This window comes from Priceomyces carsonii (genome assembly GCF_900007245.1).
Source record: "Priceomyces carsonii strain CBS4050 genome assembly, scaffold: Debaryomyces_carsonii_scaffold_3, whole genome shotgun sequence".
Taxonomy (NCBI): Eukaryota; Fungi; Ascomycota; class Pichiomycetes; order Serinales; family Debaryomycetaceae; genus Priceomyces; species Priceomyces carsonii.
In genome coordinates this window covers 1,034,309-1,048,005 of record NW_026946676.1, presented here as the reverse complement: position 1 = coordinate 1,048,005, position 13,697 = coordinate 1,034,309, and the positions used below count along the sequence as shown (strand labels likewise).

At 37.4% G+C, this 13,697-nt stretch overlaps 7 protein-coding genes across 7 annotated transcripts; 6 read left to right on the top strand and 1 right to left on the bottom strand.

The window, feature by feature from the left end:
• Positions 1-639: 639 nt before the first annotated feature.
• PRCAT00003079001 (uncharacterized protein) lies at positions 640-2,823 on the top strand (the record flags this gene model as incomplete). The annotated part of the gene is made up of 1 exon (XM_062952980.1): positions 640-2,823. One exon carries the CDS (start codon positions 640-642, stop codon positions 2,821-2,823), a length of 2,184 nt encoding a protein of 727 aa, XP_062809829.1.
• A 270-nt stretch (positions 2,824-3,093) lies between these two features.
• PRCAT00003078001 (uncharacterized protein) lies at positions 3,094-3,597 on the top strand (the record flags this gene model as incomplete). Its single annotated transcript, XM_062952979.1, has 1 exon — positions 3,094-3,597. One exon carries the CDS (start codon positions 3,094-3,096, stop codon positions 3,595-3,597), a length of 504 nt encoding a protein of 167 aa, XP_062809828.1.
• A 530-nt stretch (positions 3,598-4,127) lies between these two features.
• On the top strand, positions 4,128-4,649 carry CSE4 (centromeric DNA-binding histone H3-like protein; the record flags this gene model as incomplete). The annotated part of the gene is made up of 1 exon (XM_062952978.1): positions 4,128-4,649. One exon carries the CDS (start codon positions 4,128-4,130, stop codon positions 4,647-4,649), a length of 522 nt encoding a protein of 173 aa, XP_062809827.1.
• A 618-nt stretch (positions 4,650-5,267) lies between these two features.
• Positions 5,268-6,473, top strand: PRCAT00003076001 (uncharacterized protein; the record flags this gene model as incomplete). The annotated part of the gene is made up of 1 exon (XM_062952977.1): positions 5,268-6,473. The coding sequence occupies one exon, from the start codon at positions 5,268-5,270 to the stop codon at positions 6,471-6,473; it is 1,206 nt and encodes a 401-aa protein (XP_062809826.1).
• A 289-nt stretch (positions 6,474-6,762) lies between these two features.
• ARP9 (Arp9p) lies at positions 6,763-8,148 on the top strand (the record flags this gene model as incomplete). The annotated part of the gene is made up of 1 exon (XM_062952975.1): positions 6,763-8,148. The coding sequence occupies one exon, from the start codon at positions 6,763-6,765 to the stop codon at positions 8,146-8,148; it is 1,386 nt and encodes a 461-aa protein (XP_062809825.1).
• Positions 8,149-8,461: 313 nt separating this feature from the next.
• On the top strand, positions 8,462-10,633 carry PRCAT00003074001 (DNA ligase (ATP); the record flags this gene model as incomplete). The annotated part of the gene is made up of 1 exon (XM_062952974.1): positions 8,462-10,633. The coding sequence occupies one exon, from the start codon at positions 8,462-8,464 to the stop codon at positions 10,631-10,633; it is 2,172 nt and encodes a 723-aa protein (XP_062809824.1).
• Positions 10,634-10,813: 180 nt separating this feature from the next.
• On the bottom strand, positions 10,814-13,168 carry SCT1 (bifunctional glycerol-3-phosphate/glycerone-phosphate O-acyltransferase; the record flags this gene model as incomplete). Its single annotated transcript, XM_062952973.1, has 1 exon — positions 10,814-13,168. One exon carries the CDS (start codon positions 13,166-13,168, stop codon positions 10,814-10,816), a length of 2,355 nt encoding a protein of 784 aa, XP_062809823.1.
• Between the last annotated feature and the right edge of the window lie 529 nt (positions 13,169-13,697).

The following is a 13,697-nucleotide window of genomic DNA, read 5'->3' as shown; positions in this document are numbered from 1 at the left end:
AGTTATTCAAGAAATAGATCACATCAACTTTAACTTTCAAGAGAAGGCAGAAAAGAATTGTATTTCGGATAAATGAGCTTATTATCATCTTACTGTGACAGTGGCATTTTGAGAGTGGATACCAATAATTCATCCTTATGTCTCTTAATCGCGCTCTTTATTCTCTAATAACGAATTTTTTTCGGAGAATTGCTGGCTATTTTCCAATTACAAAAAGATACTGCATTATGTAGAGCCAGACCATCACTTTTCAAGCCAGAAAACCTTTGCCGGTCATCGTACTCTACTTCTGCTACATGAAATACTGTTCGGCAATAGTTAATGATCACACTTGAGTCGTCTCTGTTTCTCTACCAAAAGGGTAATATGTGTATTTATCTTTCTAATGATAGTTTATGTACAGTAGCGTTGCGGCCTGTATAATTGAAAGGTTGCTGCCTATGTGCCGGACATACTAAATGAATGATGAAGGGGCCCATTTCAGGATAAATTTCATAGTTTCCCATGCCCGGTGTGAGCTCAAGCAATTTTAGAGGTTTTCAATTAAAGTGAACAAACGGATTGTACTGACTCTTTTTTCAGGCTATTGATTAAAACAAAACTAGTTGTTCGTTTCACTAGGTAATACTTGTCAGAGCCATGTCAAACTCAATCTACCAGACAAACGGCAAGCCGTTGTCTCAGCAGGCACTTTACCAACAAAAACTTAAGCAAGGAATTTTTGGTGGCCCAGGTGCCCCATCTATTGGAGTGAATACCAATGCCTCGGATACTGCTGCTCTCTTAGCTGCTTCGGCTGATTTGACAGTGAAGCCTTCCTATGAACGGACCATTGCCCTGGAGGCTCAAACGGCAGCATTAGCTGCTAGAAAGGAGGAAATACGTATATGGACGAGAGACCAAGTTTCACCGTATGCTGATGCTGCAGCCTCGAGCTCATTGAGCAACTCTAAAGCTACTACAACCCTGAAACCTGTCTCTTCATCATCGACGCTCAATATCGAAAAGATTAATCAAGTTGCTAATGCAAATTCCACTAAATCTCTAAACTCTAGATTCAATCCAGAATTGGATTACAGATCTGGCCTTAAGAGACAGAAGCCAGCCGAATTTTTAACTGAGAAGGAGGAACATTTAGCTGAAGAAGGTGCTTTAGCATCTTTAAAACATGGTGCTGGTTACTCTAATCAAGTTTCGTCACAGAGAAGGAGCCAGTCATTTCAAGCCTCAGATATTGTGAATGCGAAGCTTTTAGCCGCTGCAAATAGCAAAGCTAATGAAGCGTTGAAATCCTTTGAGGTCTCTCCTGATGATTTTAAAGCAAAAGCTCAGGTTTACGCTCATGCGTTAGCGGTTGCTCAGAAGAACAGCGAAGAGCGGATAAAAAACAATAAGATAGGCATTATTAATTTGGGAGGTGGCCTAACAATGACCCAATCTGAATTGGATAAAATGGCTACTTTGATCGTACAGCCTGTTTTGAAAGATCTTTCAACAAAAGCTGAAGGACAAAGAGAGTATGAGAAGACGTTCAAGCAGAAATTTGAGGAATTAACTGAGAGATACAATAAATCAAAAGAAGTCGAAGTGCAAAAGAAAAGTCAAGAAAGAGCAGATATTGAACTCGCAAAAATGAGCAGGACCAAAGCTAACGATGACAGGAAGAAAGATCTCGATAAAGAATACTTAGAATTTCAGGATAATAGAAACAATGAAGTTGAGCAGAAGACCGCAGAGTTGAAGGACTTAGAATTGAAATACGCTGAAGAGAAGGAAGAACTTTTAACTGAAAAGCAAGCTGCGCAAAATCGAATTGAAGAAGAGGAAGCCAAACTTATAGATGAACGCAAAACTGAGTTAAAGGAGCTGCAATCGGAAAAGGATGAGATTTTGAGGCCGACGTTGGATAGCTTAAAGGAAGAAAGCGCAAAATTGAAAGAACTAACAGACGCAAGAGACGCACTTCAGAGTGAAGTAACGAAAGGAGAAGATCTCAACAAAGAGTATGAGGCTAACTTGAAAGAGCTCACTGAAAATTTGGAATCGACTAAAGCAGAAATTGAGAAATACACTGCTGACTTAGAGGCTGCGGATAAAGAATACGAGGAAACATCAACTCAGGTTGACGACTTGCATCAGCAGTCATCGGATGAATTACAGAAGGCGAACAATTCTCACAAAGATTTGGATGACAAAATAGCTTTGCTTACAAAAACTAAAGAGGAAAATTTGGCTAAAAAGAATACTCAAAAAGAAGAAATTAAAAATCAAATCGATGAGAAAGTAAAGGAGGAACATAAAATCAACGATGAATTACCTGAACACTTAAGAAAAAATATCGATGAGAAAAAATTGAGAGATACGGGCTCGTTGTTTTCCGTGGAAGAACCATCTGTAAAAGAGGTTCCATTGGTCAACAAGAAAGAAACCGAGGTTCTGAAGCCACAAGAGGATGCTTCCAACCCGAAGTCCACCGCTGCCATTAAATCTGCAACGAAGAGCCCCGCGAAGACTACACCTCTAGCTTCTCCTGATGCTAAAAAGTCGGGACATTTTAAAAGATTTACTAAGTTTTTGAGATCCCCAACAAAAGAAAAGAGTGCTGTTTCTCCGAAGAAGGAAGTGTCGAAGCCAAGCCCGGTTGCTGCTGTGAAAAAGGATACCAAAGAAGCGGTAGCGGTAACCGCTGAACCTTCTAAAGCCGCAGCAACTAAACCTGTGCCCAAAGATGGCTCGAATTCAGAAGTTAGCAATGACTTCGATGATGACATTTCTTTGGCCAAGAGCAAGAATCAAGGCGGTGTATTTAAGGAAGAAATTTAATAATTCGATACACTTATCATTTTTTTTAGAGTTGACCTCTCTGAAACACCTCTCTGTTATTACTATTCTTACCATGTTTTATTCATATTTGACAATTTACATTAATTTGTGTAATTATATTATGTAGTCCATCAATAGTATTATTAATTTCAATCTTAATTACATAGTGAAATTCGTTCTCAGAGTATTACTTAATACGATACTTTTTTGTTCGAAAAAGTGAGAAAATAAGAGCTGATACATTATTTAGAAGAGTTTTAAAAGGCTAATATGGGCGAACCAAACAGTGCATACGGAAGTGCTGATGGACTTCTTCACAAGCTAAACTTTAAAATTGCTAATGCCTCAGATCAATACAAGAGTCGTAGGAAAAGGCAAATGCTACTCTTCGTGTCGTCAGCGGCTTTGACTATTCTTGCATCAAGATTTGCCTACAGATCAACAGTTTCGAGGCAATACGTTCCGACATTATTCCAAGGAAACCATATGCCGCCCTTGAGCTATAATTTCACAACAGATGCTGCCGTCGCGGTCGGAACGGGAACACTCTTGTGTGGGTCTGTTGCCTCCATGATCACATTTGGTGTGTGTTGGATAATTGATGTTTCATCTTTTAAAGAATTTGGCTGGAGGATGCATATGTTAATGGGTGGTTACGAAAAGCAGAAGGCACTTAGTGAGATCCCAATGGACGAAGAGAGTGCTACAATTCAAGATGGCCTCAATGATATCTTAGAAGGAAGGTATGACTTTGACCTGGAACAAGACAAATGAAAATATGAAGTTGACACGCCTATCTAAAACAAAAGATTCTTCGTTAAAATAGTTAATCTACCAGTGAACGTAGTTATTGGTATTCTATTCTTACAGTCCTTTTAAAAAACTCATGAGGAAAAAGCTTCTCTTATGATAAGAGAGCCTTTTCAGTCATCTCGAAAAGCATTAAATGGTTGTTTTCTACATATCTTATAGTGCTTTTAGATTCTTACAAAACTTCCCCTGTAAATAAATAAACGTTACCTTAAATGATTAGTTTTCAGAATTCCAAATGTCCTCATTGAGATGTAAGTGGTCGTGCCTGCATATAGTATGAAACATTTAATGTGCTGGCTATCCATAAAATCTAACGCATTATTAAATGGCATAAATCCATTTCCTATAGTCTAGCTGTTACGAAAACAAACTCTAATGCTTAGATACATTGAGATATCCAGTTTTATCTAAATTTTTTTTTTCGATTGAGCTTAGACGTAGTTACAATATTTTCTTGAAACTGACACATCCAATAGTTGAGACATAATCTCATGGCACGTATATCTACAGGAGGAAGTAGGCCATTGGACTCCTTAACAATATTAAGAAGACAGCGAGAGCGAGAGGAAATCATCAGGAGAGGTAGGAGTGAACAGCGCTCCACCAATGTTTCGAGACAGTCTTCAGCAAGTATAAGGCAAAGAGAAACAGGAATATACAGAAATCAACCTGGTGATCCTCCAGTGAATCCTGCTCATCATACAACGGTAAAACGAAGATATAGGCCGGGTACAAAAGCATTAAGGGAGATTAGACAATACCAGCGATCAACCGATCTTTTATTGCGGAAACTCCCGTTTGCACGTTTAGTAAAAGAAGTTACTGAAAATTATATTGGTGTTGATTACGGTATGAGGTGGCAGTCGAACGCTGTTTTAGCCCTTCAAGAAGCATCGGAAGCATACTTGATTCATTTGCTAGAAGACACTAACTTATGTGCTATTCACGCTAAGAGGGTCACGATAATGCAAAAGGATATACAATTGGCAAGAAGGATCAGAGGTCAGTTATAACTTCAGTTGTCAAGGCTACGTGAATGGTATTCTCCGCCAGCATTGTATATAATAGGACTAGCATTTTTTTTTTTGTACTCTTTTGATAACATGTATTGTATTTTATCCCAAATAGGAAACTTAATGATTATACTACTTCTTATCTCGAATAGAGTAAGATGTCAACAATAAACCAGAGTCATGCCTACGTCGAGCTCATAGAACCTTTTCAGGTCCTGTAATATAGGGCTCTTCACAATGAATACGATCCTTGTATTTTTCACCGGGTGCATCTTACTTCCTATCGTGAAGATTGTTCCTCTACCAAAATTTTTAGTACCGTATTGTCTGTGGCTGTTCCCTATTATTATTTAGCCGAGCTTTCGCAACTGGAATAGTTAAGCAGATCGTCAAACTATTGATATAAGAAAGGAGTTGCTCTGGTAACAATAAATTTGTGTCTTAATCACTATTGCTAACTGTTTACAAAATCACCATTGCTAGCTGTTTATAAAGAGCTAGTTGATAACTGCGGGAACTCACTTACCCAAGTCAAAACTATTTTCATTATAAAAATAAAATAATATAAAATTGGGGAAGGTAAGAGTAGCCTTTTAATCTGATTTTTATTCAGTTGGTATGGCTACTACCACAATTACAGGCAAGAAGAAGCTAGTTTACAAGCAAGATTCTGATGGAGTCTTTCGATTAAAAAGGGCTGATTCCGACAATGATTCAATAAAATCGAAGAAAGGTGTTGACGATTACCTCAACGAGCTAGTAGAGTGCTCCTACAAGGTCCAACATGATGTGGAGCATAATACGGCCGAGGAAGAGCCCACCACAAGCTTCTCTAAGCCAATAGTCGATGACCAAACTCAGAGAGATAACTCGAGTCGGCCTAAGAATTCCAAAATTCCAAATCGAGAATCAAGACAAAAACATCAACAGTCGGACGACCTGAGTTTTAAAACAAAAATTCTAACACTAGGAGGAATAACGGATGCACTAAATTTCAAGACAGAACATATGCAGGGCTTCAGCTTACCTAGTTTTATATTTGGGTTTGCCTTAGCTTTTGTAGCTCAGACTTTTCAACCTTTATTGATACATTATGCTTTTATATTGATGAATATTTTAAAAGCGGGATTACTATGTGGAGCAATTATAGGAAGTATTTTATGGTATTCTGGATTCTTAAAGCCTGAAGATCTCAAAAATTTTATAAGTGAACTCAGAGAAAGAGTAAGTGGTACTATCAGTAGTGAGCAAGAACAAGATGATGTCCTGGAACAGGTTCCCAATGTACATGAGGAGATACATAATTTAGAGAGACAAAGATTTAGCAGACGTGAGCGATCTGTGTCGCCTTCGAAGGGGAAGAGAAATGTCCTAACAAGAGTAGCACCCTTTAGGCCACTGGTTGTTCGCTCGGAGCAGAAATATAAAAGTACATCTGACTTACCAGGAGATAATAGGATGCATATGGCACCGAAGCTCAGTAGAGTACAAACCGATTTTAGGAATTATACAAGACGGGGATCTTCATTCTTGTCGGATAGACGACATTCGAATAGTTCTGGTGACTCTGTAGGAAATTCTTCTAGTCTTAACCTGTTAGAATCAGTGAACAAAAAACTACCTCCAAACCCATCGGAACTCGAAGAGCTACCGTTTATTAATGAAATCAAACTTATGAATAGCGACGACATGGACACACTAGATGAATTGCCCAGATTTTCGAACGATCTTAAAAGAAACACGAGCATTATGAGTAAAAAATCAGTTCTAGGAACAAGAGCAAACTATAGTAAGTTTCTTGCTAATGCCAGCGGAGAAGATTGAACTCAAAAGAGAACTCGTCTTCAGGTATCAAATATATGTTTATAATTTTGCATTTCTAATCATCACTTTCACGAAGAAAAAGAAACTTCATCTAAACCCACTAAAATGTATAACTTTCATTCAAGATCATTATCCTCTATTGTAAAGTACATAGGAGAAGCCTTAATTGATAGTTAGAGTATAGTATAATGAATCTTGGAGTCGTGCATGCATGTCGAAAAATGATATTTATGTCGAAATATCACTGTGTTTACTCAAGTAGTTTGCAGAATATACACCAAAAGAGAAGATGCCCTTGTTTCGAGAAGAAAACTTCCTTGTGGTACATCCTGGATCAGAGAACACCTTATTTTCATTTGGATTACGCGATTCTTTATCCCCCCCGCAGTATAAAATACCCTCAATCGTGTATCAAGATCCATCATCAAAGGAATACAAGGCTAAGAAAGAAGACAACTTTATCGAAATCAGACCTATAAAACAAAGTAAGATCGTTGATTTGGAAGCATTTAATGCACTATTAAAGGTCATATTGCTGAGTGTAATTTCAAACAATCCAATAATTACCATAAATCAGATTCCTTTGTTACTTTTGGTTCCATCTTCTACTTGGTCTAGGGCAGAAATTGAGTATATAACGAAATATGTATTTGAGACCTTAGAATTGACTGCTTTCAACATATTGGACATTGCCATTGCATCAAATTTTGGAATTGGTACGTCAACAAGCTCATTGGTAGTTAATCTTGGGTCAACCTCGACTGAAATTACACCAGTTATAAATCATCAGAGTATTAAATTTGCTTCTAAATACTTACCTGGAGTGGGGGGTGCAATGATAAACGAACAGTTGAAGAAGTTATTACCTACTCTCAATGACCAGCAAATCGAGGATTTAAAAACATCAGGTATTTATGAAGTCTTGAATAATCATGATGGGACTTTCTACTCTTTTGATTTGAACAATAATTCAGGCGACGACTCTTTTGATGTTGCAAAGCTTGTTACAGAAAGCAATGGGGATGTAAAGGCTCTTGAGAAGAAGATTGAGGAAGAAGAGGAAAAAGAAAAAGAAACAGCACCTAAGAAAAATAGTGAATTAGATAAAAACTTCTTCGTGGATTCAAAAACAAAGGAAAAGATAATGGTAGGAAAGGAAAGGTTCAGCGGGAGTTCTGTATTAGTCTCCGAGTTATCTGAAGCAATTTATAATGCTCTTTTGTATATACCTGATTTGGAAAAACGACAAGAGTGCTACGATAATTTAATCTTTGTTGGGTCTACCTTCAAGATTCCTGGTCTCAAGGATGCCGTTATAATAAAACTAGCTAACGACCATTTAGTTAGGCCAAATAATGAGGATGACGCTCTGAAGTCGATCAATTCTGCAATTGCAGCATATCAGAGAGCAGATGAAGTCTCAGATGGAAACGAACTGGGCTTGGTCACCCAAGTACCCTCTTCTATAAGAGCCTCAAAGTATCCTGAATATTTCCCTGAATGGAAGAACCCAAAGGAGAGAGGAGGTTCTTGGGAGGATTTGTACTTCTTAGGAGGCTCTATATACTCAAAGCAGATATTCGGTGCTAATTCGAATCATGGTCGTGAAATGTTCATTGATACCGAGATATACGAAGAATATGGTCCTCAAGGTATATGGAACGTATCTATTTAGTCTTTGAAAAATATATTTTATTGAAGATTGCACTTAGATTCAATCGAAATAACAAGCAGCTGATAGATTTGACGACCTTTACTTACATAACTATTAAATAATAAACTGTATCAGTATATCTTAAGAAATATAGAAATAATAAAATCTGTTTTAGAACGAAGCATTATCGCGATACTTTAGAAAAACGCGGTGAGATTATTAGAGAGCTAATGAGTTCTAAATCAAAATAAAGGAACTTATGTTAATAAGGGTCTTAGCTAAAATTTACCCAATCAAATATCCGGCTACTTTCACTCACTCATTTACTACAAAGATGCCTCAACAGCAATCTATAGCCAGATTCTTTGGTGGCTCACCAGCTTTGAGCAAAAGAAAGGCAGATAATCATGAAGCGCCTTCTAAGCGACCAAATACTGCAACTACTCCAGAAATTGATGTAAAGAAGGCTGAGATTCCTGAATTTAAGAATGAACATAACCAATCACAAATTAAAAAAGAGCCTAAGATTGATTATAAAGAATGGGAGAAAGACCGAGAAGAGGAAGTTAAAGAATCTCAAATTGAGGAGGCAAAGGAACTTATCGCTGCTACTAAAGATAATCGTGATGTACCACACTTGGATGTGGTGTCAGATAAGATACCTTATGCCAAATTGACCGAAATTTTTGAAACCATAGAGCTGGAGTCTTCACGTTTGAAGATAACTTCTACCATATCGCGTTTCTTCTTCGAAATATTGGAGCACTCAAGTCCCCAGAAACTAGTTAAAGTGGTTTATTTGTTCATTAATAGACTTGGACCTGATTATGAACCGGACTTAGAGCTTGGATTAGGTGAAACACTATTAATTAAGGCTATCAGTGAGTGTTATGGAAGGTCTACTACAAAGATAAAAAAAGACTATCATGACGTGGGAGATCTAGGAACAGTAGCTCAAAGCTCAAGATTGGGCCAGCCTACTATGTTCAAGCCTGCTGCTTTGGATGTAGACACTGTTTTTGACACTTTGAAAAAAATTGCAAAATCTACGGGCAAAGACTCTCAAGCAAAGAAAATATCCACTATTAATAGAATGTTAACAGCCTGTAACTCAAAATCAAATGAAGCCAAATATATAATAAGATCACTCGAAGGTAAGTTAAGAATTGGTTTAGCTGAAAAAACAGTTTTAACTGGATTAGCTCAAAGCTTTATTAACTTTGAGATGAAAAAAACTGGTAAGAAAGTTAATCCTGAAATGCTAGCATCTGCTGAAGATATATTTCGAGAGGCATTTTCACAACTACCAAATTACGAGATTTTAATTACTCAAGCTTTTGAGCATGGTGCATTCAATTTATTAAAGCATTGCCAGATTACACCTGGTATTCCATTGAAGCCCATGTTGGCAAAACCTACAAAATCAATTAGCGAAGTTCTTGATAGATTTCAAGGTGAAGAATTTACATGTGAATATAAATATGATGGTGAAAGAGCTCAAGTTCATTTATTATCGAATGGAGATGTTAGAATATACTCGCGTAACTCTGAGGATATGTCTCAGCGATATCCGGATTTAGTTTCAATTGTTAAAGAGTTTCTGTCTAAGCTGGGCGACGATAAACCAAAATCTTTAATCTTGGATTGTGAAGCTGTCGCATGGGATAGGGAAACGAAAAAGATTTTACCATTCCAAGTTTTATCGACTCGAAAGCGTAAAGAAGTAAATGAAGAAGATATTAAAGTTCATATATGCCTTTTTGCATTTGATGTGCTCTTTTACAATGAGCCACTCATAACTAAAACATTTCAAGAAAGAAGGGAAGTATTATATTCTCAATTTAATACAATAGAAGGCAAATTTCAATTTGCTACTGCAAAAAATTCCAATAATATCGATGAATTGCAACATTTCCTTGATCAATCTGTGAAAGACTCATGCGAGGGTTTGATGGTGAAAGTATTGAAAGGGGCTGATTCTTATTATGAGCCTTCGAAACGATCGAGGAACTGGCTTAAGCTCAAAAAAGACTACTTAGCAGGTGTTGGCGACTCTTTGGATCTTGTCGTCATTGGTGCATATATCGGAAAAGGTAAGAGAACAGGCACTTATGGGGGGTTTCTTTTAGCTTCTTATAACCAAGATACTGGTGAATATGAAACTACCTGCAAGATTGGAACTGGTTTCTCTGAAGAGGATTTAGCCTCGCTTTATACAAAACTCAAGCCTACTGAAACGACCCAACCAAAACCTTACTATGTTTATGATACTACGAATTCTAATGCGGTTCCTGATGTTTGGTTTGAACCTAGTACTGTATTTGAAGTTTTGACAGCCGATTTATCGTTGAGTCCAATCTATAAAGCAGCACATCAGGAGTACGGAAGAGGAATTTCATTGCGGTTCCCTAGATTTATTAGGATTAGAGAAGATAAGGGTATTGAAGATGCAACAAGCTCTACAGAGATTGCTGACTTCTACGAACGTCAAGCCAACTTAAATTAAACCAATGAAAAGTTTTATTTGTATATACATAAATAATTAAAATAAGAATGCTATTAATATAGGACAAGAACGGCCGAAAACGATTATGTCTTTCCATAATTCTTTAAAAGTTCAATACAGAAATAAAGAATTCCCTTAAAAATATAGAAAAATAATTAAAATCTTGATCTGTTATGCTATTTATGCATCCTTTTTCCTGTTTTCCATCAATTTGTTCCTAATTTTGTGTGTCAAAGAAGACTTCGATCTGCCTGAAAAGTTAAACTCGAGCTCATTCTCCGACTCTCGTCTTGATAATGGTGTTGGCAATCCCCTTACATCAAAATCGTCCATCATTGATGCAGAAGAGGCAGAACTTGATGGAATAGTGAAGTCTGCATTATTGACATTCTTATGCAAATTATAATCAGAAAACATGGGAATATTAGTGAATGAATTATCAGAATTCATTAGAGAAATTCCATCTGAAATGGATGAAGAATTTCTATCATTCAAAGACAACGCACTGTAAGAATCATTTGTCGCTTCGCCTGTGACAGTAAATGGCGTTGAAGATTTATCCTGCGTAGTTTCGCTAGACTCAGACTCTTGTCTTTGTGCCTTTCTCTCAGCTTTACGCCTTTGTAATCGTCTGTTTCTCAATTCTTGAGTTTTCATTTCTTCTTCGTCATCGCTATTTGGATATTTAGAATCATCTGGAGACCTAAAGTTTTCTTTGAGTTTCAACAAATTAAAATCGTTTACGAATAATTGCGGTCCAAACGTGTTCACCAAATCAGTAATCTCGGCAGCCAACTCACTTCTAAATTCTTTCAACTCATGAATGGACGAACCAGATATAATTGAAAGATAAAGGGGTCTGATGGATTTGAATATATCTACACCTTGCTCGCCGGTAATCAACGCGGAGTAGGTTACCAAGACTCCACATAAGTATAATAATATGAAGTTTGAAACCACATTAGTACCTAAGAACCTGTCGTAATGATAACAATACCACGAACCTATGGTAGCATAAAAAATGTAGACTAATGGTGCAATACCCATTCCAATTAAAATTTTCCACGTCGCAACAACATCATTAGCTTTTATTTTCACGGTTGAATTAGCCAATGCTGATTTCTTCTTCTTCAGAGAAATGAGTTTGGAAGTCAAAAATACAGGAGAAAATAACACTGCTCCAGGCAAAGCCAACAGCATTAGAAAAACCAATTTCAAAACTCTGTAAATTAAAACTGGAATCACACGCAATTTGTGAGATTCGTCACAATCCTCGACGTGATGATCTGGTAAATACAACTGTTTCAATTTTTCATTATATTTCAAGATTTTTTGCTTCACATCTTGAACCCTAGGCTCATCTTTGAAGGTTTGATAACCCAACACCAATCTTCTGTTCATTTCAACAATTAAAGGTAAAGGTAAGGTGTGAGCTAGATTGCCAGCGTACAACCTTCTTGCCGCCTGAATAACCATAAGTGTCTCATAATCTTCACATGTCACGGTGACTGCTTTCAAACCAGTGGTGATTATATCTAAAAGCTCTTTTACAGACTCACGATTGGTTTCAGGGTTATCATATTTTTCAACTAACGTTTTAGGAACCTCAATTGGTTTTCCAAATTCAACTACAGCTCTAGATCTAAATTTATGAGCATTGAAGTAATTCATACCACATGGGACAATCTTTACATTACAATTTGGGTCATAACTCATCGTGCCAAGGGCCATTATTGCAACTCCGGCCTTCAAAGGAAGTAATTCGGTTCTATCATGCGATCCACCTTCTGGAAATATTCCTATGCAATTTCCCGCTGACAAGTGCTTGAAAACAAGACCGAAGACCTGTTTTTGATCGATTCGGTCCGCCTTTTTGAACGAAGTGCCTGATGATAATAGCTTTCTGATCTGATCAGTGTTTTTAAATTCCTTCCGAATCCTTAATTCGGTATCAGATATGATTTCAGTTATCTCAGTTGCACCTAGAGATTTTGGTAACGCAAGCATACCTCTAGCCATGCATTCTTTAGTAAACCTAGTATTTTTACCTATGACGAGAAGTGGGTCAGATTCTAGGTCCACAAAAATTTTCCCTGTTCCTTTAACTAAATTATCTTGTGCTCTGGCAACTGGAATTGACAATTGGCATCTAGACAAGAAACCAATAAACTTCAATTTGTAGGACTTCGCAGCAATCAAGAACAGAATTCTTCTCTGACTCTCTCTTTTCACCTGATTCATTAAGATCATTGGATCCACAAACTGGTTAGCATGAGGCGCAGCAACAAAGATAACGGGCCCCGAGCGAGGAAGCCTAAATGCACCTCGGGGTCTTATCTCTCTGAAAAAGCAATCAATGGTAACGGTAAACAACCAGAGAATTAAATCATAGAGCCAAAGGCGATACCTTTCGGGAGGTTCATAATCGATACCAGAGTAGTCTTTATTAGAGTTATTGCTAACAGTGCTTGTTACTGGTGTAGCATCTATTTCATTTTTGTCTTGTGTAGATTTCGAAATGCTGTCGTTTTCCATCCTTGAACGCCTTAGAAACTCCCAAGCTACTCTTCACGTTAGAGCTTTGATAGTAAGTTCCGGGCCCGAAGTTAATAAACTTTTATACCAAGTCCCAGAGTGGAGCAAGACTAGCACCTTATATCCTGAGCAAAATGTAATCCCAAAAGAAATAGTAAGAAAACTACGTACGGTTATAGTAAAATTCAAAGGTGACACAAGCTAGGGTATCAATACATGTCGTATATTTGCGATATTATGCGACATATTCATTAGATCCTGCATGGCTTCCGATGAGATCTTTTGACTCCACATATTTTTTGTCTGACTTCGTTCGGGTGACAGGAATCAGCATCCGAGGAATGTGGAGGAAAAATCAATTGCACAAAATATAAGGGACAAACATTCGGAGAGCCTACCAACGATGCCACAGAAACTATAGAGATTGCTTCATACTTCATGGAAAATGGTCAGTACAAAACAAGAACAGTTGGTTCTCTTATTAACTTCCTTATGATTTTATCTTATTGAATAATGCCGCATCAATGCA